The sequence below is a fragment of the Pyrus communis genome, chromosome 16, assembly GCF_041283825.1.
Source record: "Pyrus communis isolate YQ-2024b chromosome 16, ASM4128382v1, whole genome shotgun sequence".
NCBI lineage: Eukaryota > Viridiplantae > Streptophyta > Magnoliopsida > Rosales > Rosaceae > Pyrus > Pyrus communis.
Genome location: NC_142580.1, coordinates 3968011 through 3990260, shown reverse-complemented (window position 1 = coordinate 3990260; position 22250 = coordinate 3968011). Strand labels below are relative to the sequence as shown.

General features: G+C 37.7%; 6 protein-coding genes across 6 annotated transcripts; 3 read left to right on the top strand and 3 right to left on the bottom strand.

Annotated features, from left to right (window-relative positions):
* Window positions 1–732: 732 nt before the first annotated feature.
* LOC137730685 (casparian strip membrane protein 1-like) lies at window positions 733–1857 on the top strand. The gene is made up of 3 exons (XM_068469651.2): window positions 733–1037; window positions 1134–1257; window positions 1469–1857. Exons 1-3 carry the CDS (start codon window positions 811–813, stop codon window positions 1682–1684), a joined length of 567 nt encoding a protein of 188 aa, XP_068325752.1. The 5' UTR covers window positions 733–810; the 3' UTR covers window positions 1685–1857.
* A 2005-nt stretch (window positions 1858–3862) lies between these two features.
* LOC137732518 (photosynthetic NDH subunit of lumenal location 2, chloroplastic) lies at window positions 3863–4771 on the bottom strand. Its single transcript, XM_068471839.2, has 2 exons — window positions 4193–4771; window positions 3863–4080 (listed from the first exon to the last, which is right to left on the bottom strand). Exons 1-2 carry the CDS (start codon window positions 4697–4699, stop codon window positions 4072–4074), a joined length of 516 nt encoding a protein of 171 aa, XP_068327940.1. The 5' UTR covers window positions 4700–4771; the 3' UTR covers window positions 3863–4071.
* Window positions 4772–6011: 1240 nt separating this feature from the next.
* On the top strand, window positions 6012–8156 carry LOC137730963 (2-hydroxy-palmitic acid dioxygenase mpo1). The gene is made up of 4 exons (XM_068469984.2): window positions 6012–7267; window positions 7581–7643; window positions 7734–7805; window positions 7907–8156. The coding sequence occupies exons 1-4, from the start codon at window positions 6920–6922 to the stop codon at window positions 8021–8023; spliced, it is 600 nt and encodes a 199-aa protein (XP_068326085.1). The 5' UTR covers window positions 6012–6919; the 3' UTR covers window positions 8024–8156.
* Window positions 8047–9743, bottom strand: LOC137731336 (cytochrome P450 704B1). The gene is made up of 4 exons (XM_068470439.2): window positions 9377–9743; window positions 8838–9281; window positions 8569–8769; window positions 8047–8482 (listed from the first exon to the last, which is right to left on the bottom strand). The coding sequence occupies exons 2-4, from the start codon at window positions 9075–9077 to the stop codon at window positions 8306–8308; spliced, it is 618 nt and encodes a 205-aa protein (XP_068326540.1). The 5' UTR covers window positions 9078–9281; window positions 9377–9743; the 3' UTR covers window positions 8047–8305.
* Window positions 9744–11485: 1742 nt separating this feature from the next.
* Window positions 11486–12936, bottom strand: LOC137731929 (NAC domain-containing protein 1). The gene is given in 4 exon segments (XM_068471191.2): window positions 11486–11718; window positions 11720–12033; window positions 12134–12417; window positions 12661–12936. Coding segments are annotated over 4 exon segments (837 nt in total). The 5' UTR covers window positions 12827–12936; the 3' UTR covers window positions 11486–11645.
* Window positions 12937–17429: 4493 nt separating this feature from the next.
* On the top strand, window positions 17430–20860 carry LOC137731400 (exocyst complex component SEC15A). Its single transcript, XM_068470508.2, has 2 exons — window positions 17430–17639; window positions 18163–20860. The coding sequence occupies exon 2, from the start codon at window positions 18167–18169 to the stop codon at window positions 20534–20536; it is 2370 nt and encodes a 789-aa protein (XP_068326609.1). The 5' UTR covers window positions 17430–17639; window positions 18163–18166; the 3' UTR covers window positions 20537–20860.
* The last annotated feature ends 1390 nt before the right edge of the window (window positions 20861–22250 follow it).

Below are 22250 nucleotides of genomic sequence, written 5' to 3'. Positions count from 1 at the left end.
CATATTTGCATGTTAGATCTCTACGATGATAAACGGAACGCGAGGGAAGAGGCCAAGATTGATCCAACATGCCATGGCTTAAGTAAGTTTTCTCGATCTGTTTCTCTAATCCTCGTGCGATCAGGGTTGTAATTATTTAATTAGTACCATACTTTGATTAAATAAGCTAACTAGCTGACGTGCTTTGTATTTGTTAGAGCATTTTCGGTTTGGTGGATTTGGATCTAGGACTGCTAGACTTGTTTCTCACACGATAGATCTAAGTTAGGCCAGTTAATTAAGGCAATGTGACCGTTCCTTTACATCTAAGTTGGAATCACCCTCCTGACAAGTTAGAATAGTTTAAAATACCGCTTTGTCACCAAAAAGAAAAAGAAAAATACATGTTTGCATGGAACCTAAGTCTAGAAACCTAAGCACCAAACCCACTAAAACAGTGACAACATTCTCCACAGCATTTCCAGATGACTTACGATCTTAGCTCATTGGCCATTTTCCTAGTACCTGGACATGTCACCAGAATCTCTAGAAACCTATGTCCCAAGATTTCATAGTATTATCTGTTCATTGTTGGAGTTGGAGAAATTATCCTCATGGTTCAGAATAATATATACACAGCAAGTGCAGCAGGTAAAAATAAAATAACATACATTGTAGCCTATCAGAGGTTTACACATGGCATGCTTAGACAAACATAGGTTGCACTCCGACATGCACATTAGCATATATAAGCATGCCTTCCCCCGTTTCTCCAGAGCAGAACCACCCACTGTAGAGCTCAGCTTCAAAGAATATAGCTGAGAAAAAAATATGAAGGCAGGAGGAGGACCAGTTGTTAAGGTTACTGAAGCCTCGAAACCGATCCCGAAAATGAAGTCGAGCAGAGTACTCGCTGTTCTAGACTTCACTCTTCGCGTCGTTGCAGTGATCGGAACATTAGCTAGTGCCATAGCTATGGGAACCAGCAGGGAAACACTTCCCTTCGCCACACGGTTTGTTCGCTTCAGGGCTCGGTACAAGGATCTTCCCACGTTAACGTAAGGATATTTTGTTATTGCGAAAATAATTGAAGGTACTATTTTCTTTTTTTCCAAAGAGAATTGCTCAAACTTTGTGATTCATGTCACATACAGGTTCTTTGTGATGACCAATTCGATCGTATGCGTCTACCTTGTGCTTTCCCTTCCGGTATCTATTGTCCATATCATCTGGACTGCAGCAGTAAACAGTAGGATCATCTTGATCATCTCGGACACGGTAAAAGACGTCGAATTCATTGATAACTAACGGAAAGTTATTTCCGCACTCACCTTTTCTCTTTTTTTCACTGAAAATAGATGTGCGGAAATCACTTTCTCTAACTAACTAATATTTAAGCTTACCTTGGCTTTTTATTCACTCAAACGTATAGCTTTTGTCAAATGGTAAATTCTACTTTGGTTAATAAGTAAATACAAATGTTGTGAAGGTGATGATGGGGCTTGTAACTGCCGGAGCTTCAGCAGCTACAGCCATAGTGTACCTGGCGCACTACGGGAACCCAGGCACCAACTGGTTCGCATTCTGTCAGCAGTTCAACAGCTTCTGTGGGCGCATTTCCGGGTCTCTCATTGGCTCCTTCATCGCCATAACTGTACTTCTACTGCTAATCATCATGTCATCTGTGGCAATTTCTCGACGCTGATGTGCCGCAAGCAACTGTTGGCGATGAATGCCATCTATTTGTGGGAATACAAATATGGATTTGCAAGTGTGTTACGTACCTTGTGTAAATTTAATTAAACTGTAAACCATATTTGCAATATCTAATTACAATTTTCTTTTGCACTAAATAAAACCAACACTCATTGCAATGAATCTAAGCACAAACAGATCTCCTAAAATTGCAGATTAATCAATCATACACAGCCAAACATATTTGGTTAATTATGTCACCCCACCTACTACTAGGCCAATAGTGCGACCAGATCATCCTTTGATCTGAAGCAAACATAGTCCATCAAAATGCGGCACAACCAAGACTGTTTGAGAGCTTGTGTTCATAGAGTAATGTTGTGTGATGGTTCCGTCCTCTAAATTGTAAATAGCCATATCACATGGTTCATCTCCCATGCTTTTTACCTAAATCCGGTTCACAAGAGATCCGTCTTCACCATCAAACACGCACTTGTAAACCTCGAATCCCATAGTTTGCACTGCAACCTCATCGACATAGAGGCATCTTTTACCCACGCATAAAATCTTAGGACGTGCAATAGGTCGGTCACCCTTAACTGATTCCATAAGATATGCATAATGACAACTTTCTGGGAAGTCGTTTTCAGGTGTGAGTAGCTTCAGTTCAGGCGGCAGTGAATGGTCAATTTACTGCTATCAACATCCAGTGACCAAACACTTCTCAACCAGTTAGTAGCTTAGAGTTGGCTTTTACAAAATTTAACGTCTGAAGTAAGTCCAAAACCTCTGACCTGCTTTGAAGAAAGCCAACCTGCGAAAAGTGCTACAACCGCATAATTATCCGGATTCATTCAGGGATCAGCTGATAAGATAACCTTATGGGTGTGATAGTCATGGTAGGGTGTGTTATGTCCAGGGATACTTCTCTTATGGGAGGGAGAAGAACGAGCGGCGATGTTTGTTGAAAGGGTTCCCGAGTGCTATAAGCAGACCTTTCCGTTTGATCTTCAATTGTAGCCAGCTGCCAACCGTGGCTAGAGCCACTGCCACAACACCACTTTGTCAAGGGCACTTGTAACTTAATATTGTTGTGGATTGTTCCTTCATAAGTGCTGTATAATATTAGTCTAAGTCCACAGTGGTCGTCGTGGTGGGGGTTGGGGATCAAGAGCATGGGAAGTACCTTGCGCCACCTGCTGCGTTGCAAGATTATAGAATTTGGAAACAGAACGGGATCGGCGGACAAGAAAACCTTACCGACGTTATGATCATTGCAGCCTTTCAAATCACAATCGTCTATCCAGGCCTTCAAGAGAAGGAGATGAATGGAATCACTTGGTCTTCTGAAAGGTCCCTGTGTGCTATTAATAGACCTTCCTTTGTATGATCTACTTTGGCCAACTAAACATATCCACAGCCATAACACCTCGTAGTCCTAAAAGGCACATGGAACTGAATATCGTCGTTGATTCTTCCTTCGGAAATGCTGTATAGCGCTCTTTGGTGCTCGCTTGGGAGGTCAGTTTTCAGGATCAGGAGCATGGGAATAACTTAGCCGGAATCGGAAAGAATAGGGCTTCCGGAAGACTAGCCAATGCCCAGTACTAATACTAGTACTAGTAGTCTAGTACTGATCAAGCTAACTGCAGCTCTGGGCTTCTTATTCGGTTTAAAACTCGGCATGATCGTAGTGAAATTCTTAAAGTTCAATAACATGATGAAGAGAATAATGCTTTGATGAGAATATGTATATATACAATTAAAACAGAAGACCAGTGAAATTACTTGTGGTGTTGTTCAATCTAAGGAATCGCCTTCTTACTCTTAGGCTCACCATTCTTATTGAGCTTGGAGCCAAAAGAGATAGATCATGTACCAAGCCACCATTGAGTCATAACTCCGCAACTCGCCTTGAGCCGAATTAATCTCCAACGCAACACAGTGCATCAAGGTCTCATCGGTTCCTCGACGATCATCTGAAAGATACGTTTGATTAAGTTGTTTTGAGAGATTGATAGTTGGGTTAAGTCATGATGGTGGATGATGAGGAATGATGGTCGAAGTGGTGTCATGTTCTTTCCCGTTACTATGCTTTGCGCCCATATTAAAGTTGAAGTGTGTATACGAATGATTTGCAATATGTTGCATTTGCCTTATGGCAAAGTGCAACGTTTTACAAATCTAATAACAAATCTACAAAAATTGCAATAATTCTTAGTTCACAATACACTTCTAGTTCTGTATTTACCCAAACATATTTGGTTGAATCCAATTTCAAACAAAAACAGTCCAACCATCTTAAAACTAGGCCAACAGCGCAACCAAATCATCCAACGATTTCAATGTCTTCTCGTAGTATAAGTACGATTCATACACTTTTGGCGTTCGAACATATTAGTCAAGCTGCAAGTGCAACAAAAACATAAGTACATTGTAATACACATCAAATTGAACGCCAATTAATGCATGATAATTTGTACTATATATGCGTAACATTACTTGAGGAGAAACATACCTCTGCCATGTTATCCACCAATTCATTGGCCGTCTTAGCATACTCGTTCCGGCGACCTTCTGGCACCAAAGTCACGGCATTTTTCAAATCTTGGGATAGATAGGCTGACTTCAGACGGATGTAAAATATGACGTACCTCCAAGCCATGGCCTCCAACATGTCCCTCATGCTATGTAGCCCTTCAGCTGTTTGCCTTATCCTAGCAACGGCATCTTCAGGCGAAAGTCCGGGCTCGAAAAAACGTTCCCTTATAAACGAACGAACACCCCAATTTTCAGCTAGCCCGAGCGGGGTGGCAACCCCGTGTTGATGCGCCCCAAGTGCCAATGTAGTGGTCAAGAATGTTGTCACGATTTTTCTTCGACTTGCGGCGTTATTTTCTTGATCGTCTTCTCCTGGAAATGAGGCTCTGATTACCGGGAGTGAGATTTTGTGACGGAAGTTTTGGGGTTTGGCGACGATGTGGGATTGGAGGAAGGTTGTGGTGGTGTTAGTGAAGCTGCTCATGGCTTTGGGGAAAATATGAACAAGTTCGAATTTTTCATGAATGTCTATGGTGGTGATGGGCTGGCTGATGAGGATTGTTGTCATTGTGGATTCCTTGGGCAGATTTTTGTGGCTGACCGTGTTGCCCGTCAATCCGACATGGACCTTACCTGCTTGCCGCCACGTGGCCTTCATTATCTTGCCAAATTTATTTAATAAAAAAAGGTTTGGAGAAATCTTTGTATGGTAATTTTCACTCTCTCATTCTCTACTACCACACTCATCTCTTCTCTGTTTTATTAGTGAAAGAGGAGAAATTCTTTGGTCCGGTGGTCGGACCACATGGTTGTTTGGTTAAAACACGCAACCAAAAATTTGGAAGGAGTCGGGCCGTAATGCAAAGGATGGTGAGATGTATTTGTGTGTTGGTTGAAGTATTAACGTGACACGATCAGTCATATTTTAGAACTTTATAGTAATCGGTCAAAATTAGAAGAAAAGTTTAGGTAGTGACTTTTACACTCTTGTTTTTTAATTATGCATTCTCTTCTATTTTTTTGTTTCTTGATTCTTTTTTATCCATTCAATCTCTAAACTCACCGGGAGGTGTATTGATAGAAAATGAGAGTGAAAATCAAATTTCAAAACATCCAAGTGTAACAGTCACACTACTATGTTGAGTTATTTATTCACATTACTATTATACTACGAGTAGACGACATAATCCGTAACACAAAGCAGCATCGATGTAACTGTTGGGTCAATTTAAGCTGACAATATCAAAGCCCGAACCTGATGCAAAAAGCCCAATTCTCTGTATACTTTTGGGGTGCGTTTGTTGCACCGGACTATTTCGGACTGGACTAGCTTCAAAGACTAAGTTGGACTGGCTTAGACTAAACTAAGCTGTACTAACTCAGTAAAGTGTTTGATTCAATGTCGGACTAAGAAACATAATAATTACAAAAAAAAAAAAAGGAAAAACAACCAGTGATATATAAAAAAATATCCATGTTATTTGCTTCAACTTCAATTTCAACAACATCAAAATTTCAACCAAAATTTCCAATTCCCAAATTCTACCAACTTCAATTTCAACTAAAATTTCCAGTTCCCACATTCTACCAAAATTTCAATCAATTTCAACCAACTTCAATTTCAACTAACCTACAATCAAATTCTAAATTGCATATTACCCAGGGGAAGAATTGGCAAATTAACTCACGATCTACCCCCAAAATTCATGTTCTCTATTAAAAACCAAAGATTTACAACCTCAATTTCTCAAAAGCCATGCATTGGCAATATATTTCCCACGAAGGGTAAGCAAATTAGGCCTCCATTTGCATCATTGAGGCTCCATCTGCGAATTAAACCTCCAGCCGCGAGCCTCCATTTTCAATTGCGGATCTCATTCAACCAAATTCGTCCCTGTTCCTTAGACCCTACCATCGTCTCCTCCTCCAAACCTCTCTTCTTCGATGACCCACCCCCATCCCCTCCTCCAGTCGACGTGAATGGCCATGCCGTCGGCGGTGGAGAGCTCAGACTCAGCCTGGCGCCTATTGTCATCGTTCTCATCTTTTATGTAGCTCAGACTAAACCCAAAGAAGCGCAGACCCGAGAATTTGTACATCTCGTCGACGATCGTCGCCGTCGATAGGGTGGTCCGACGAGGTTGGTCGAGCAAATCAGGACAAAGATGTGAAAAGGACAGCTGGACGAGGACGCGAGGAGGAAGGGACGCGAACGGTCTTAGCAGTCCCTTGTTGATTGGTGGGTCTCGCTAAGCCCTTCTAACGAAGGACTTAGTCGAAGCGTGTCCGATGTAATCTCATTAAACCTAATCCTTGTGCAAACCAAACATGAGACTACACTAGCAATTAGCCTAGCCTAGTCTAGTCTAGTCCCTCCTAATCCGGTCAAACAAACACACCCGGTGAACAAAAAAGCCCCCAAAACCTTGAAATTATTTTGGCTTTTCCGTGTGTTTTGACTGGAAAATGGAGCCCTCTAGCGACCAAGTGTTTGATAAATTCAAGGTTTCTTCGTGAACAAAGCACCAGAAGCCAATTTATTAAATTGGCGGTGAGCTTTCAGTTGTTGGTCGGTTGCGTACAAAAAAAGCAGCTTACTTTTTCTTCTCAGGGAGCCAAATAAATCGCCACCACCCTTCACCCATAAAAAATTTCTCGAGAAAAATCGCAACAGAGGATCCTAATTTTCTCGGAAAATTCTCAAATGGGGAAGACCGGACTGTTTGATCTCGAAAAGCACTTTGCTTTCTACGGAGCTTACCACAGCAACCCGGTCAACATAGCGATTCATATGCTCTTCGTCTGGCCTATCCTCTTCACCGCTCTGCTCATCCTTTACTTCACGCCCTCGCTGCTCAGTTTCGGGGTTTCTGTGTTTGGGAACGACGTCGCTCTGCCTTTCAACATAGGCCTGCTGTTGACTATAATCTATTCGGTGTTTTACATCTGTTTGGACGCAAAAGCAGGCTCCTTGGGTGCTCTGCTCTGCGTAATTTGCTGGGTTGGTAGCTGTTTCCTTGGAACCGTACTCGGATTGTCCATCTCTTGGAAGGTACGTCTGGAGTTGCTATTTATTTTTGTGAAAAAATTATGGGTTTTGATTATTTTATGGAATTAGATACTTTTTTGAAGTTTTTTATTTAAAGTTGAGTAATTTCTGCAGTTATTCTTAGTTTTTAACTTTTTATTAAGAAATTTGTTATGGGTTTCGTTTATTATGTCAAATTATACATATATATATATATATATATATATATATATTTTTTTTTTTTTTTTTTTTTAAGATTTTTGTTTAAAATTCAGTAAATTGATTGCTTCTTTACGTTTTAGGTGTAAATTTGACCTCAGTAAACTTTTTTTTTCAGGTTGTTCTGGTGACTCAGATAGTCTGTTGGACTGGACAATTTATCGGCCATGGAGTCTATGAGGTGTTAAATCTTTTTTTTTACCTAATCATATTTGTGACTTCATCTCTTTCTTGTTGTATTTATACTCTTGAAACGTGATGTAATCTGCAGAAAAGGGCACCAGCTTTGTTGGACAATCTTGCACAAGCCTTTATCATGGCTCCCTTCTTTGTTCTGTTAGAGGTAATTTTTTGATGGATTTTTATCTTATGAGGTAATTTCCTGATTTGGCAATCATAATTTGTGTGTGCAATCATAATTTGTGTGTTCTCTTGCTGCCTCAGGCTCTGCAGATCTTCTTCGGGTACGAACCGTACCCCGGGTTTCAAGCAATTGTTCAAGCAAAGATTGATGCTGAAATCAGTGAATGGCAAGAGGAGAAGAAGAAACTGATCTCCTAATCTGTAACTGGATTTACTTTTACTGTAATATCTGGGTGTGCTTAAAAGTAATACCAAAGCTTTTATCTGGTGTATATTGGAAACATGTGACTTGGAAGCCTTGAAATAAATACAGCACATGAGCTTTTGAGAATATAGCACATGAACTTTTGAGAAGGACATGCAAATTTATGTGTATCCAAATAAAACTAAGTTCTCCCCTTTCGCTCTGGCCTGTTTAAAAAGGTTTGATATATATTAGAAGACACTTAATCTGCTTTTAATTATCTTTGACACAGATGATTAGCGCCTGGCTACAGTAAGCTTCAAGCCGTGCGCCATTGACAGAATTGTCATCATCCGGTACTGAACTGGATGCCCGGGGACCAAAGTGAATGTGTAAAATCTGCACAGAATGGCCAGTGCCATCTTCATTTGGAGGTAAGCAGAGTCCTTTCCTAGGCATATTCTTGGTCCTGCCTGTAAATCCGAGGTAATCGAACTTCTGTGTTAATGACCTTGAAATTTTGTGGATGTATACGGTTAAGATTGCTCAGTTATCTAACCTGAAATGCGGTGAACTTGAACGGCGATGCATTTTGGAAGAAGCCCTCCTCGAGCCATCTCTCAGGCTTAAACGAGGCAGCATCAGGTCCCCAATTGTACTCCATTCTTCCCATTGAGTAGGGAACATAAGTCACCATTCCTCCTGCTTTGACTTTGGTTCCATCTGGTAGAACATCATCCTCCAAGATGCCTTTAGGATCCTGGCGCCATATGGATTACTTAGAGCAACAACATCGACATCAATGTTTCAATTCAGTACGATGCATACCTGAGGGACTGCAGGGTACAGACGAAGCGTCTCTGTCATAACGGCATGCAAATAATACAGTTTTCCCAGCGAGTCGTAACTCAGAAGTCCTGCAAATTGTGCAACTCTTTGATTGAATGAGTCGAGGTCCTCTGTGTCATAAGGGATCAGCAAAACCTTCTCTTCTCTTGCTTGATCTTCTTCAAAAGTTTTCATCGCGGAATAGAGCTTATCAGCTACATGGGGATGAGTCATTACCATGTATATGGCCCATGAGAGAGTAGTTGCTCAGAATCGAATGGAGCTTGAGGCTATAATCTCTGAAGACCACAGTGCTGAAATCCCTCAAATTCTTCGATGCAAATTCAAAGCTCGCAGTCTTTCTCTGTTCCTCCAAAGCTCTCCGTCCACATTGAAGATCCCATCTCCGAGCAGGACCTCCATGAGCGAACGGTACACTTAACCCTTCAATTAACAAAACACGCCAAAGATCAACGCAAAATTAAACAAAAACAAGCACCAAATTAACGCGCTTAACACCGCCGGAAAAAAAAAATCACCTAAGGATAGTTTGCAAAGTTGGTCTTGAGGACATGTTCGACATTTGCAGGATCTGCAATGTAAGTGTAAGTTGTGAATGGCATTGGGACGACGACGGAGTTTGACTCCGAGAGGTACTTGACGAGCCAATCGTGCATCCTGTCGTAGTTCGTGAACTGTTCGATCGCCGCTCCGACGATAGGCCATGTTTTGGGGCCCTTTTTGTGCCTCTGGCTTCATCTGTGGATGATTATCCATGACAAAACCATGCAGACCACCATGAAAACACCATCTTGGGAAGAAAAAGCTAACAAAATGTTACTTTCTTGATCTTCCATTTGATCAGAGGATGAAAAATAAAGGGAAGGAGGAAGTTATTAATTAACTGCCTCACATAGAAGGCAATGCTGATTTTGTAACGGCAAAGATGAAATAGTTAAAAGGTTAATTAATTAGCTAATTAGCTAGTTAAGTGGTTGGGACTTGGGGATTAGTGAGAAATTAGCTATGGCTTTGTTAACAAACAATCTTTACATGCTTTCATGTTGATGAAGATAAACGAAAGAGTTTCACCTCTTTTGCGTTCTTACCCTAATTCTTTCCAACATATTTTTTAATTTGATTATTATTAAAACTTGATAAAATTCATGACTTGAGGTTGATATGAGATGGGAGAAATTTACTATTAACTCATACGTTATTGTGGCGGTTTTTTAAACCGATCAAGTAGTGTTTCATGTAAAATCTACACCCCATGGTACATGTACCTCGTGATACCATGCTTGATTGGGTTGGTGTATTGCTATAGTGGCGTTCAGTTATGATTCTTATGAATAATTTTTTCTTATAGCAAGGAGTCAAGACTCTAGGATCAGACTTAAAAATTTGGAGCACTAAATTTTTGAACATCCCAAATATCTCTCTCTTGAACGTTTCAAATATCTCTCTTTAACGTTTTAAATATCCCAAATTTTTGAACATCACAAATATCTTTCTCTTGAACGTTTCAAATATCTCAAATATCTCTATCTTGAACGTTTTAAATATCCCAAATTTTTTAACATCCCAAATATATATCTTGAACGTTTCAAATATCTCAAATATCTCTCTCTTTAACGTTTCAAATATCTCAAATATCTCTCTCTTTAACGTTTCAAATATCTCAAATATCTATCTTTTGAACGTTTCAAATATCTCAAATATCTCTCTTTAACGTTTCAAATATCTATCTTTTGAACGTTTCAAATATCTCAAATATCTCTCTCTTTAACATTTCAAATATTTCAAATATCTATCTCTTGAACGTTTCAAATATCCGAATCCATCGATTCCGCCACAAAAAGGCGGCGAGCATCTCAAACACAAAGACAATATCCAAAATAGGGACCTGAAACGTCATCAGCAGCCCCATCAACATTTCATTTTCAACCCATGCACGCGCGACAAACGTAGTCCGTAGTGTGCGCCACCTCTAGTTACAATTCTACCCGGTTTATTTGACAAATCTTATCCACTGTCATGTGAGATTTTGTAGTGTACGGGACATGAACATATACGTTATATGTCATTATATAAATAAAAAAACACTTGAAAATAAAAAACATTCCTCTACTTTTAAACAAATACCGTAGTCAAAATTAAACATCAGTCCTTGAATATAAAATTGGATTATGGACCGATTGGTAATAGGGGGTGATATCCACACACCCTATTTTACTTCTCACACACATTTTTAATTTTTGACCGTCGAATCAGATGAATTGAAGAAAATCAACGGATAAAAATTATCAAGGGAATAGCACACCCCTTGGTAATATTGACAACATGATATAACTGGATTTTGTACCTAAAATAATTGGATGTTTTCATTGTCTTTTAGTCATGAAGATAATTTTAGACAAAATGTGGATAATATCGATGACACACCTTGTAATCGAGATGCGTTGTACAAATGTATGACAAGAATCATGTATAACGATTACTAACGACAATGTAATTAGTTTTATGTGACTAAATATCATTTATGAAAACAATCGTCTTTAACACATTTGAATTTATATCTTATTTATACTTATTACTTACGATGTAAATAAATGGTGCTACTTTTAGAATACGGGTAAAAATAAAAATTACCCAAATCATCTTCTTTGTAAAATTTCAAATTAAACAACTCAAATCCACTTCATAATTTGTTTCAAATATTTCAACCCCTCCCACAACCCACCAATTTACAACATCCTTTTTACCACCTTAATTTCCCATCTAAAACACCCCAAATTCAATTGTTAATTACGGTCCAAACCACGGTTGGTGGTTCAAAACGCTAGTCTGAGCCATCGCCTGGAATTTCCCGGAGTCCGTCGGTTTGGTAATTAGGCATTTCACCGAACTGAAACATTTGCGCGTGGCCAGCTCCTGCGCCGGCCAAGCTGCTCTGGAAATCGTATCCAGAATTATTGTCACTCAAAAGTTGAGACATCGGGCCCATGTAGTCCATGTCCAGTAAACTAGTTATCGAACAAGTCCGTGGAAATTTCAACATCGTTTGTTCCTCATTGGCTTTCGCTGTTTCTGGTGTTGTCATCTCAGTTTTTTCATCTTCTTCCACTTTTTGATCCAAATAAGCTTTGCCCAGTTGCCGCTTTTTGTAGATCCTGCAGAGGACCCAATCATCCAGCTAAAATCCAACAAACACATAGCAATTGTCAGGTTGCAGCCAACTGTTTGATAAAATGCCTGAAAGAAATGTAATGTCACGAATTGGCAAAGCGGCTTACCCTCATGGACCCGAGTTGCTTGTTGGCCCGTTGGTTTCGAGTGTCGCCTAAGCGATATTCGTGCATAATCCAATCCGATTTGACCCCCTTCGGCGGTCTGCCCTGGTAAAACACAAGGGCTTTCTTCACCCCCACGTACTTGGACTCGCTGTAAATCGCCTTGTCTGTTCCCGTGGCTTTCCAGTAACCCGACACGGTTGCCCGATTCGGGCGTATCCCGTTCGGGTACTTCCTGTCCCTAGGGGTAAAGAAGTACCATTCATTTTCTCCAAACTCTGCCTTCTCTGCACATCATAAACAATCCCAATTTGCAACCAATACAAAATTACGGTAGGCAAGCCTACTTTTGCCGAGAGGACCTTACTTAGCGCACGGGTTGCCACTATAGCGGTATCTCAAGCCAATCACGACTTTCTCGCATGGTGGGGAGCGTGATTGGGATCGGATACTATCATTGTGACATCCCGAGCGTGCATGTATGTCCTTCTTGGCTTTGGACGTCTTAATTACGAATTTACGATACTAACCAGGCAATTCCCACGGATCGAACTTGTAAATATCAACTTCTGGGATGATGGACGCAGGGCAGGGCCGTGAGGTGGCTTGGTATTTGAGGTAAAACATGATGAGTTCCTCATCAGTTGGGTGAAACCTAAAACCAGGAGGAAGCTGAGAGCTTTGTTTGGCCTCCATTTTCAGAGCTCCCTCAGAAAAAAAAAAATTTAAATAAATAAATAACCAGGACAAATATTAGGTTCTAGGGTTGCAGAAGTAGAACGGCAGTGAGGGCATTTGAAATGTTTGAACGGAGAGGGCTGCTCCTTTTATGGTTCATTTGTTTTGTCGTTTTGTGTGCGTCACGCGTTTTTGATTGGTTAATCCCTTGACTTTGATTCCTATGATGGGAAGTGGAAAGCGTACTCGCGCAAGTAACCAAACTCGCTTTTGATATTTTCCAATAATTCGGCTTTTGTCCAAGGTTCCTTGCACTTGTCACAAACTTTATCCGGATACCATCATTCATTGGGAATATCCTTTGTAATTGTCCACTCTTTCACACTATATACAATAAACCCAAAAAGGGGTGTTCTTACACCACAGTAGGTTTGAACTTCATCGGCTTCTTACTCTAACATTTAATTTAACAAATCGATTGTTTGATAAAAAAAAAATTACCCAAATCAAAAAAATTGCTTACTCTTAATAAATGGTGTGAAAATTTGCAAGAGAAAATTTTTAGTATTTTGACTAGTCTACTTTCAACTAAATCTAATAAAACAATATACAAGTAGGAAATGTTAGAAAATATCACATTTTTGTATCATATGTCGTGGCAAGTGATGTGTATATGTTATGTCAATTAATAATTTATTTGATTGAATGTTGGTTGTATGCATCACTTGATAAATGAGATGATACACCAATATGACTTTGAAAATGAGATATTCGGAGCATTACTCTTTTCATAAAGAATCCAATGTACATGTGTTCATAATGTGTTACTCATATGTAAAATCAAATTTGAATTGGTCTTTCCATATTAATTTGAAGACTATTTTAATAAATAATAAAACAGATACATAATTAGAGCCTATATAAACTGAAATTAAAATCTTTGAATTGTACAAATTTGTACACATGAAATCATTGAATATTTCTTAAATAATAAGTCAAGAAAAATAAAACTCTTGTAACTATACGTTAACGTATATTTGATATAATTTAGTAACTATTTAATGGGTACTATTTGAATTGACATGCAATAACATATGTCTATAATACTAAGTCAAATTTACATAAAAAAATAAAAAATACGTTATTGACATGTATAGCAATTCACATATTTTATACAATTATTCATCAATGTTTAGACAAATATTATAACAGTAACTTTTTGGTGTATACGAACTACCAGTCAAAATTACTAACAACAAACACGTGTTTAAAACAATAATTTTCTCTTAATACATACGTAATTGACTGCACTTCGAATACAAAACAATAAAATTTAATATTTATTCTATTCAACGTATTCAGCTTCAGGTGAATCCTAAAAATGTGGAAAATTGAGAATTGAGAAAATTAGGTTGAGAGCGAGTAGGGAGGTTATTCCTACTCGAGGAACTACAATGACTAGTCGACATGGTAGGCTGAGGTAGATAGCCTTTCCATTTACTGGAGCTGACGCGTGTCCTTTCCAAGATGGGTCCGGATGGATAAGCACAACGATAAAAATTGTGGGCGGGTTTACTTGTGGTGCTTATCTTGCCATGTCATCGGTGGGGCCCATATTGAAGACTGCAGTGGATGGACGTTAGCCGTTTGATTGGATCATTATTTTTTAAATGTCACGTGTGCAGCGTTTTTTTTTTTTTTTTTTTAATATTATCTAAACTATATATTAATAGAATCTGATTGTCAACTAAAGTAACCTAAACATAAATAAAAAAATATGAACAGTAGTATACTTTTCTACAAACCAAAATTTTATTATTTTTTCAAAATTTCACTTACATATGATTCTTACAAGCCTCTAATATTAAAATGAAAAAGAATTTATCTCCCCTCACTCTGTTCCTCTCTCCTTCAATTTTAAAAACAAAATAAAAAATGTTAATGAGCATTTCAGTCGAAAATGATCCGTTCGTGATCTTTCTATTCATCGTATATTATATGATCAATTTTCGTTAAATATTAAAAATTAAATATAAATAATACATAATAAAAATTGATCACATAATATATGATGAACGGTCATAATAACGAGATATCCCGAATCCCAAAAAAAAGAATCATCCTTTTCCCATTTCAACGAGATAAACTGACACTATATTTCGGCTGCCCACTTAGTACTCTGCTCGGGCCCGTTCCCATTAGCATGAACGGGAGTGGTAGGTGGCTTCTCTTCATTGACGTTTGATATATATAATATATTAGTGTTTTTATAATTAGGATTAATAGTTATTATGAGAACTTGTTAATCCTAATCATGATTAGTTGGCATCATAATCCTCTTTGTATATTTTTTTGTTTTGATAATATTAGAGCCAAATCCTGTTTTATGAAAACCCAAACAGGGGTTTCATAAATCGAGAAAAAAAGGATGGGTGTAAATACTCAAATGGAAGATCAACACATAGAGTTGGCTGCATGTTTAAACTTTAGCAATTAAGATATTATTGTGAAAATGACGGGTTAAGGATCCAAAATCGGTATTATCCTTAACTTAAGAGCACTTCCAGTGTAGTAAAGTCCCTTGACAATAGGTAACTTAATATCTTTAAATGATCAGTAAATGTCTGCACTGAATGGTAATTACCCAAGCAAATCTTCACTCCTTAACTGAATATCCAAGCAATTCGTATTAAAATATTAGTATTATTATGTTCTAAATAATAAAATAAAACTTTATTTTTAATTTTGAATAATAATAAAATATTAGTTGAAAGTATTTGAAAATATTGAAATATAGTGTAAAGTGGAAGAACATGGTTAGGTGTTTATGGAAAGGAATTATAGTTTTTTATATTTTAATTAGTTTTTTTTTTATAAATTTTTTAATAATTTAAATTGTAGCTGACATCCTGATGACGTCAACTTTGCGTCATATAGGCAGGGTGCTGAGCTAGGTGATTTTTGCCTGACTTCTTTATCAGGCTCACCTTGAACCCAATTGCCCGAGTGGATTGGAGTGTTTTGAGGAGGGAGAGGAGTGGATTGAGTTACCTATCCCCAAGACAATAATCAACGGTGAAGTTGCTCTAATATATAACGTCATATATATTGAGTTTTTGGCAATCTAATAATTATTAGTGAAGAGGAGATGAAGAATTTAATCTTGAAACATCTTTACATTGAAAATATAAATACCAATAAAATAAGGGAATTGCTATTAGCACTCCAAAAATCTCATTCTACACTCCTCACAAGTGCATTTTTCTTTCTAATTATAGAAAGTTTGAAGTATCAAATGAAATTTGCAGAGTGCTAATAATAATTCCCTAAAATAAAAGCTACTTTGTAAATAACTTTAAATAAATTAAATTATGGCAGGTTACATATAATATAACATATATTAAACGCTTGTGTTGTGGGTCTTAGAATCTTGGGGTTGATGAGGTAAGTATGGCATGTGCATTGCATGTACAAATGAAACTGGAATAAAATATGTATTCATTTGTATAGTTGGTCTTTTGATTAGTTTTCTTAGAGAATGGCTATCCAATAATTAAGAGAACAGTTAAGGTTGGCTCGCGTTTGCTCTAAATTAAAAAGGTTATTTTGAAGTATTCGAACTAGTAGTATGAATCACATTGATACTGTCAATTAGGTAATAAATGACTATATACAAAAAAAACAATATTGAAAAAAGAAGAGTTGGACTATAGAACTTCAAGTGCATGCATGCAGTAAATGCTTTTTTGAGGTTTTCTAATTAAAATATATATATATATATATATATATATATATATATATATATATATAGTGAATGCATTTTAACTACATGAGTGAGTTAAAATGGTTACTAAGATTGATTATTGACATTGAAAATCGATAGAGTGGTTTATGAAATTATCCATCATATGTGAAAATTTTCCGTTAAATGAAAAATCAAGTGAGGGGTTTATAAGACAAAAATACTCTTAATTTAACAGAGATTTTTTACAAACGGATCAAAATGATTTACGGTATACAAACTTGAGGATCACTTTCATCGATTTTCAATCTCGAGACTAAATGAGGAGTTATGCCAATCTTATAAACTATTTTAGCTACAAACCTAAAGAAAACTTATTTTTGCACATTTTTATTCTTCTTATTATGGACATGTCTATGTATATCTATTATATGATTTTTTATTTATTTTTATTTACATAAATTTTTTTGGGAAGTGTTATTAGCGTTCCAAAAATCTCATTATACATTTCTTATAAATGCATTTTTCTTTCTAAATGTAAAAAATTTGGAATGTCAATAACAAATTATTTTTTTTTATGTGTAAAGATAGAAAAATGAAACATGGAAATGTTGCAACGAGAGAAATGCAGTAGTTGCCTAGAAAGTGTCAAATGACATTCTAGTCATTGAAATTTTCCAATTTTTCACTTTAGTCCAACTATAAAATAAACATTTGAACCCGGTCGAGAACTGAGATGGTACAAATGGGACCCAGAAATGAATGGCCCGCCTTCTCTTTCACCCACCAGTAAGATGCCGAGTGCACGAAAAGCTCCATAGACCAAAGACACCGGAGTCCACCTCACACACATAGGTAGCATCGCGAAAAGATGAAAAAAGTTAAAAACTTTGTTGCGGAATGGCAAATTCCCAGCTCAAAAAATTGCACGCAGAAAAGCAAAAATACAGAAACTAAAACAACAGAATAAACAGGAAAAGCAAGCCGTTTGCTTTTCCTTTTTCCGAATAATTATTTGGAATCATCGCATTTTTGTTGTTAGATTTGGAGGAAGAAGAAGGAGAAGAAGAAAATAAACAGATTGTCTCTGTAAGTTATCGCTTTTAACAATCAAAGCTTTCACATTTTGTCGAAAGTACATATGGGTTTTTTGTTCTACGTTTTTTTCTTGTATTTTTTGAATTGATTGATTGAATTCTTTTTTCTTTTTTTTTTTTCTTTCCTTTTCTGGGTTATTTTTATCTTGGTTTTTCTTACTGATGTTTCGATTTTTCACCTTTTTTAGGCTGTGATTGCGTGATTAATGTCGATAATTAGGGTGATATAGAGTGTTGTTGTAACATATTAAGAAAAAGTTTCCATTTTTATTGATTTTGTTGTTGTTGTTCTCATGTGGATTTAGCCCCCTTTTTTAGAATGCCCAAATCCCCCTGTTTTGCTGATTATTTTTCTGATTTAGTAATTGGGTAACTTAATTAGGGTTAATTTAGGTTGTAGCTTTGCTTGTGTTTTTTATTCATCTTAATTTGCTACTTAATTTTATTCTCATTGTGTATAATTTGATTTCGAAGTGTTTCGTTTTGTTTTGTTTTATGCTTTTTTTTTTCTTCAGAATAATGGAGTCAAAAGCGAGGAGAAGAATTCCTACAGAGAATGGGGATACTGGTGAGGACTTGGTTCTTGCTACATTGATTGGGAATGGGGATGACCTCGGTCCTATTGTCCGGCACGCATTTGAGATGGGGAGGCCGGAGTCACTCCTTCACCAGCTCAAGCATGTTGTGAAAAAGAAGGAAGTCGAAATTGAGGAGCTCTGCAAGACTCATTACGAGGAGTTCATTCTTGCAGTTGACGAACTTCGTGGTGTGCTGGTGGACGCCGAGGAGCTGAAAAGCGAGCTCTCTAGTGATAATTTCAAGTTGCAAGAGGTTGGGAGTGCTTTGTTGATTAAACTCGAGGAGCTTCTTGAATCCTATTCAATAAAAAAGAATGTGACTGAAGCTATCAAAATGTCTAAGAACTGCGTACAGGTGTTGGAGCTCTGTGTCAAGTTTAATAAACACATATCTGAAGGTCAGTTTTACCCAGCGTTGAAAACGTTGGATTTAATTGAGAAAAATTACTTGCAGAAAGTTCCGGTCAGGACACTGAGAATGGTTATAGAGAAGAGAATTCCGATCATTAAATTGCACATTGAGAAGAAAGTAACCAGTCAATTTAATGAATGGCTGGTTCACATAAGGAGTTCTGCAAAGGATATTGGACAAACAGCAATAGGCCATGCTGCATCAGTCCGTCAGAGGGATGAGGAAACGCTCGAACGCCAAAGGAAAGCTGAGGAGCAGAATATTTCGGGTTTGGGAGATTTCACATATACTTTAGATGTTGAAGAGATTGATGAAGAATCTATTTTGAAGGTTGACTTGACTCCTCTATACAGGGCATATCACATCCAAAGTTGCCTAGGAATCCAAGAGCAGTTTTGGGAATATTACTATAGAAATCGATTGTTGCAGCTTAATTCAGACTTGCAGATCTCCTCAGCACAGCCTTTTGTTGAATCCTACCAAACATTTTTGGCTCAAATTGCGGGATACTTCATAGTGGAGGATCGGGTGTTGAGGACTGCTGGGGGCCTACTGTTAGCTGAGCGAGTTGAAACAATGTGGGACACAGCTTTAGCGAAAATGAAATCTCTGTTAGAGGAGCAATTCTCCCATATGAATTCTGCAACCCATCTTCTCCTGGTGAAGGATTATGTGACTCTTCTTGGCTCTACTCTCAGACAATATGGGTATGAAGTGGGACCACTTCTTGAAACGCTTGACAAGAGCCGAGAGAAATACCACGAGCTTCTTTTAGAAGAGTGTCGTCAACAAATTGCAAATGTTATTGCCAATGATACATATGAACAGATGTCCTTGAAAAAGGACACCGACTATGAAAGTAATGTCCTGTCATTCAATCTCCAGACATCAGATATAATACCGGCTTTTCCGTACATTGCACCATTCTCCTCTGCAGTACCTGATACCTGCCGAATTGTCAGATCATTCATCAAAGGGTCTGTTGATTACTTGTCTCATGGGGCACATACTAGTTATTATGATGTTGTGAGGAAGTATTTGGACAAACTCTTGATAGACGTGTTAAATGAGGTGATACTTAATACAATTCATAGCGGTAACATTGGTGTCTCTCAAGCCATGCAGATTGCTGCAAACATTTCTGTAGTTGAAAGAGCTTGTGACTATTTTCTTCGTCATGCAGCCCAACTTTGTGGGATCCCAATCCGTTCAGTTGAGAGGCCTCAAGCTAGTTTAACTGCTAAGGTGGTTCTAAAGAGTTCAAGGGATGAAGCTTATCTTGCTTTGCTGAATTTGGTAAACACTAAGTTGGATGAGTTCATGTCACTTACAGAGAATATCAGTTGGACTATGGAGGAAATGCCGCAGAATGGAAATGAGTATATGAATGAAGTTGTTCTTTACCTCGATACTCTTATGTCGACAGCACAACAAATTTTACCTTTGGATGCTTTGTACAAGGTCGGGAGTGGGGCTTTCGATCACATTTCTAACACTATAGTGTCGACTCTTCTAAGTGATAGCGTCAAGAGGTTCACCGCTAATGCAGTTATGGGTATCAACAATGATTTGAAGACGTTGGAGAATTTTGCAGACGAGAGGTTTCAGAGTACCGGCTTGAGCGAAATTTACAAAGAAGGTAGTTTTAAAGGTTGCTTGATAGAAGCGCGGCAACTGATAAACCTTTTGTCGAGCAGTCAGCCAGAGAACTTCATGAATCCTGTGATAAGGGAGAAGAACTACAATGCTTTGGATTACAAAAAGGTGGCTAGTATCTGTGAGAAATTGAAGGATTCTGCTGATGGTATCTTCGGGAGCCTTTCAAACAGAAATAATAGGCAAAGTGCTCGTAAGAAATCAATGGATGTGCTTAAGAAAAGATTGAAGGACTTCAACTGATGCTTTATAAATCTTCCTCCATTCTGCGTTAGAGCTCGGAGATATGTTTTTCCCTTTGATTAATAATATAATTTTTCCCAGTGGTGTCTTTTGTTTCTCCTTAAAATGAATGGGATTTTTCTAATCTCTCTTGCTAGGTTATGTTCGTATAAGAACGTTCGCTTGTCCTAGTTAATTGGAAGTTAGTTTCGTTTTACATTAGAACGATGTTTATACTTTCCCTCCAATGTTGTTTGGGAAGAGAAATAGTGGCCTTGTTGTCGTTGTAGGTGCATTATGCAGTAGAGTTCTTTGTCATACAAAAAAATGTTACTGATTGCGAAAGCTGCTGCATTTCGGGTTTTCAGTGTTTGGGAACCATGTTGCTATGAATTTCAACATTGGCGTCTTGTTGGCTTTTAATCTGTTCGGTGTTTCACGCCGGTTTGGATGCAGAAACTGGCTCCATGGCTGCTCTGCTTTGTGTGATTTGCTGGGTTGCTAGCTGTTTACTTGCAACCAGCCTCGGGTTTTCCCTCTCTTGGAAGGTAACTTCTGGATTTCTTGCTGCTGTTGGAGGTAGTTTTGATGGATTTTAAACTTTGAAGTCATGTGAGCATTAGTTTTCTTTTGTTGCTTCAGACTCTGCAAAGCTTTCTTCGGCAATGAGCTGCATCCCGGGTTTCATGCAATTGTTCAAGCAACGATTGATGCTCAAAGACGAGAAGAAGAAAAAAACTGATCTCTTACACTATGTTTAGACAAAGAAATTTAAAATTATTAAATAATTTTAAAATGATGGAAATTGAAATGACGGAATTTTATTTTTTAGAATTTGTGAATTTTCTTGTTTGGTTAACCTAAAAGAACAATAGAATTGAATACATAATTTACTTTTTTTTTTTAATATCTCGATTACAGAAATTGGAAAATTACACTTATCTACATGGAATTTAAACTAGGGAATTGGGGGTCCCAAATTCCAAGTTTTTTTCCATTCATAAATTCCAAATTTCTATATTTATGAATCCAAACAAGGAAACTGGTGCATGTCAATTTATAAATTTTTACCCAAATTCCAAGTTTATTCTACTCATCCAAACATAGTCTGTAATTGAATTTAGTTATTGCTGGCATTTATTTAATGTAATTTCTGTGGATGGGAAAGCAATTCCAAAGCTTTTACCGAGGAATGAGATCTACTCCGGATCTCTATGTCAAAAACCCATGTACTGAGAGGTTCGAACTTTTCAAAAGAGAGAGATTCGAGTTGTTCAAAGTTTTTGAATTTTTTGGAAGTAGGTCAATGAGATTGACTAATAAGGGGCATATGATTGAAATTGAGAGTACTACAAGCTTCAAGTCGTGCTCCATATATGGAGTTGTCATCATCTGCTACTGAACTGGATGCCTGCTTGGGAACCAAAGCGATTGTGTAAGTATGCATTGAAAAAGTTAAGTTCACTGATTGACAATACAAAGAGCGTCCAATTACTTATAAACACATGAAGAGTCTCTTATTTCATCAGTGTGAGATTCATTCTCAAAATACGTAGATTGGCCAGGCAGGCATTCAAGTTTGGGCGTTTGGGGTGTTTGGCCAAACGCCCAAACTTTATGCTTAGGAAAGGACCTACTTGTAAGGCTGCATAAAATTTCGGTATTTAGAAGTAGAATTTTTTTATTTTTTATTTTTTAGTTCAGCTGATAATTTGAAAACTTGAACAAATTCAAC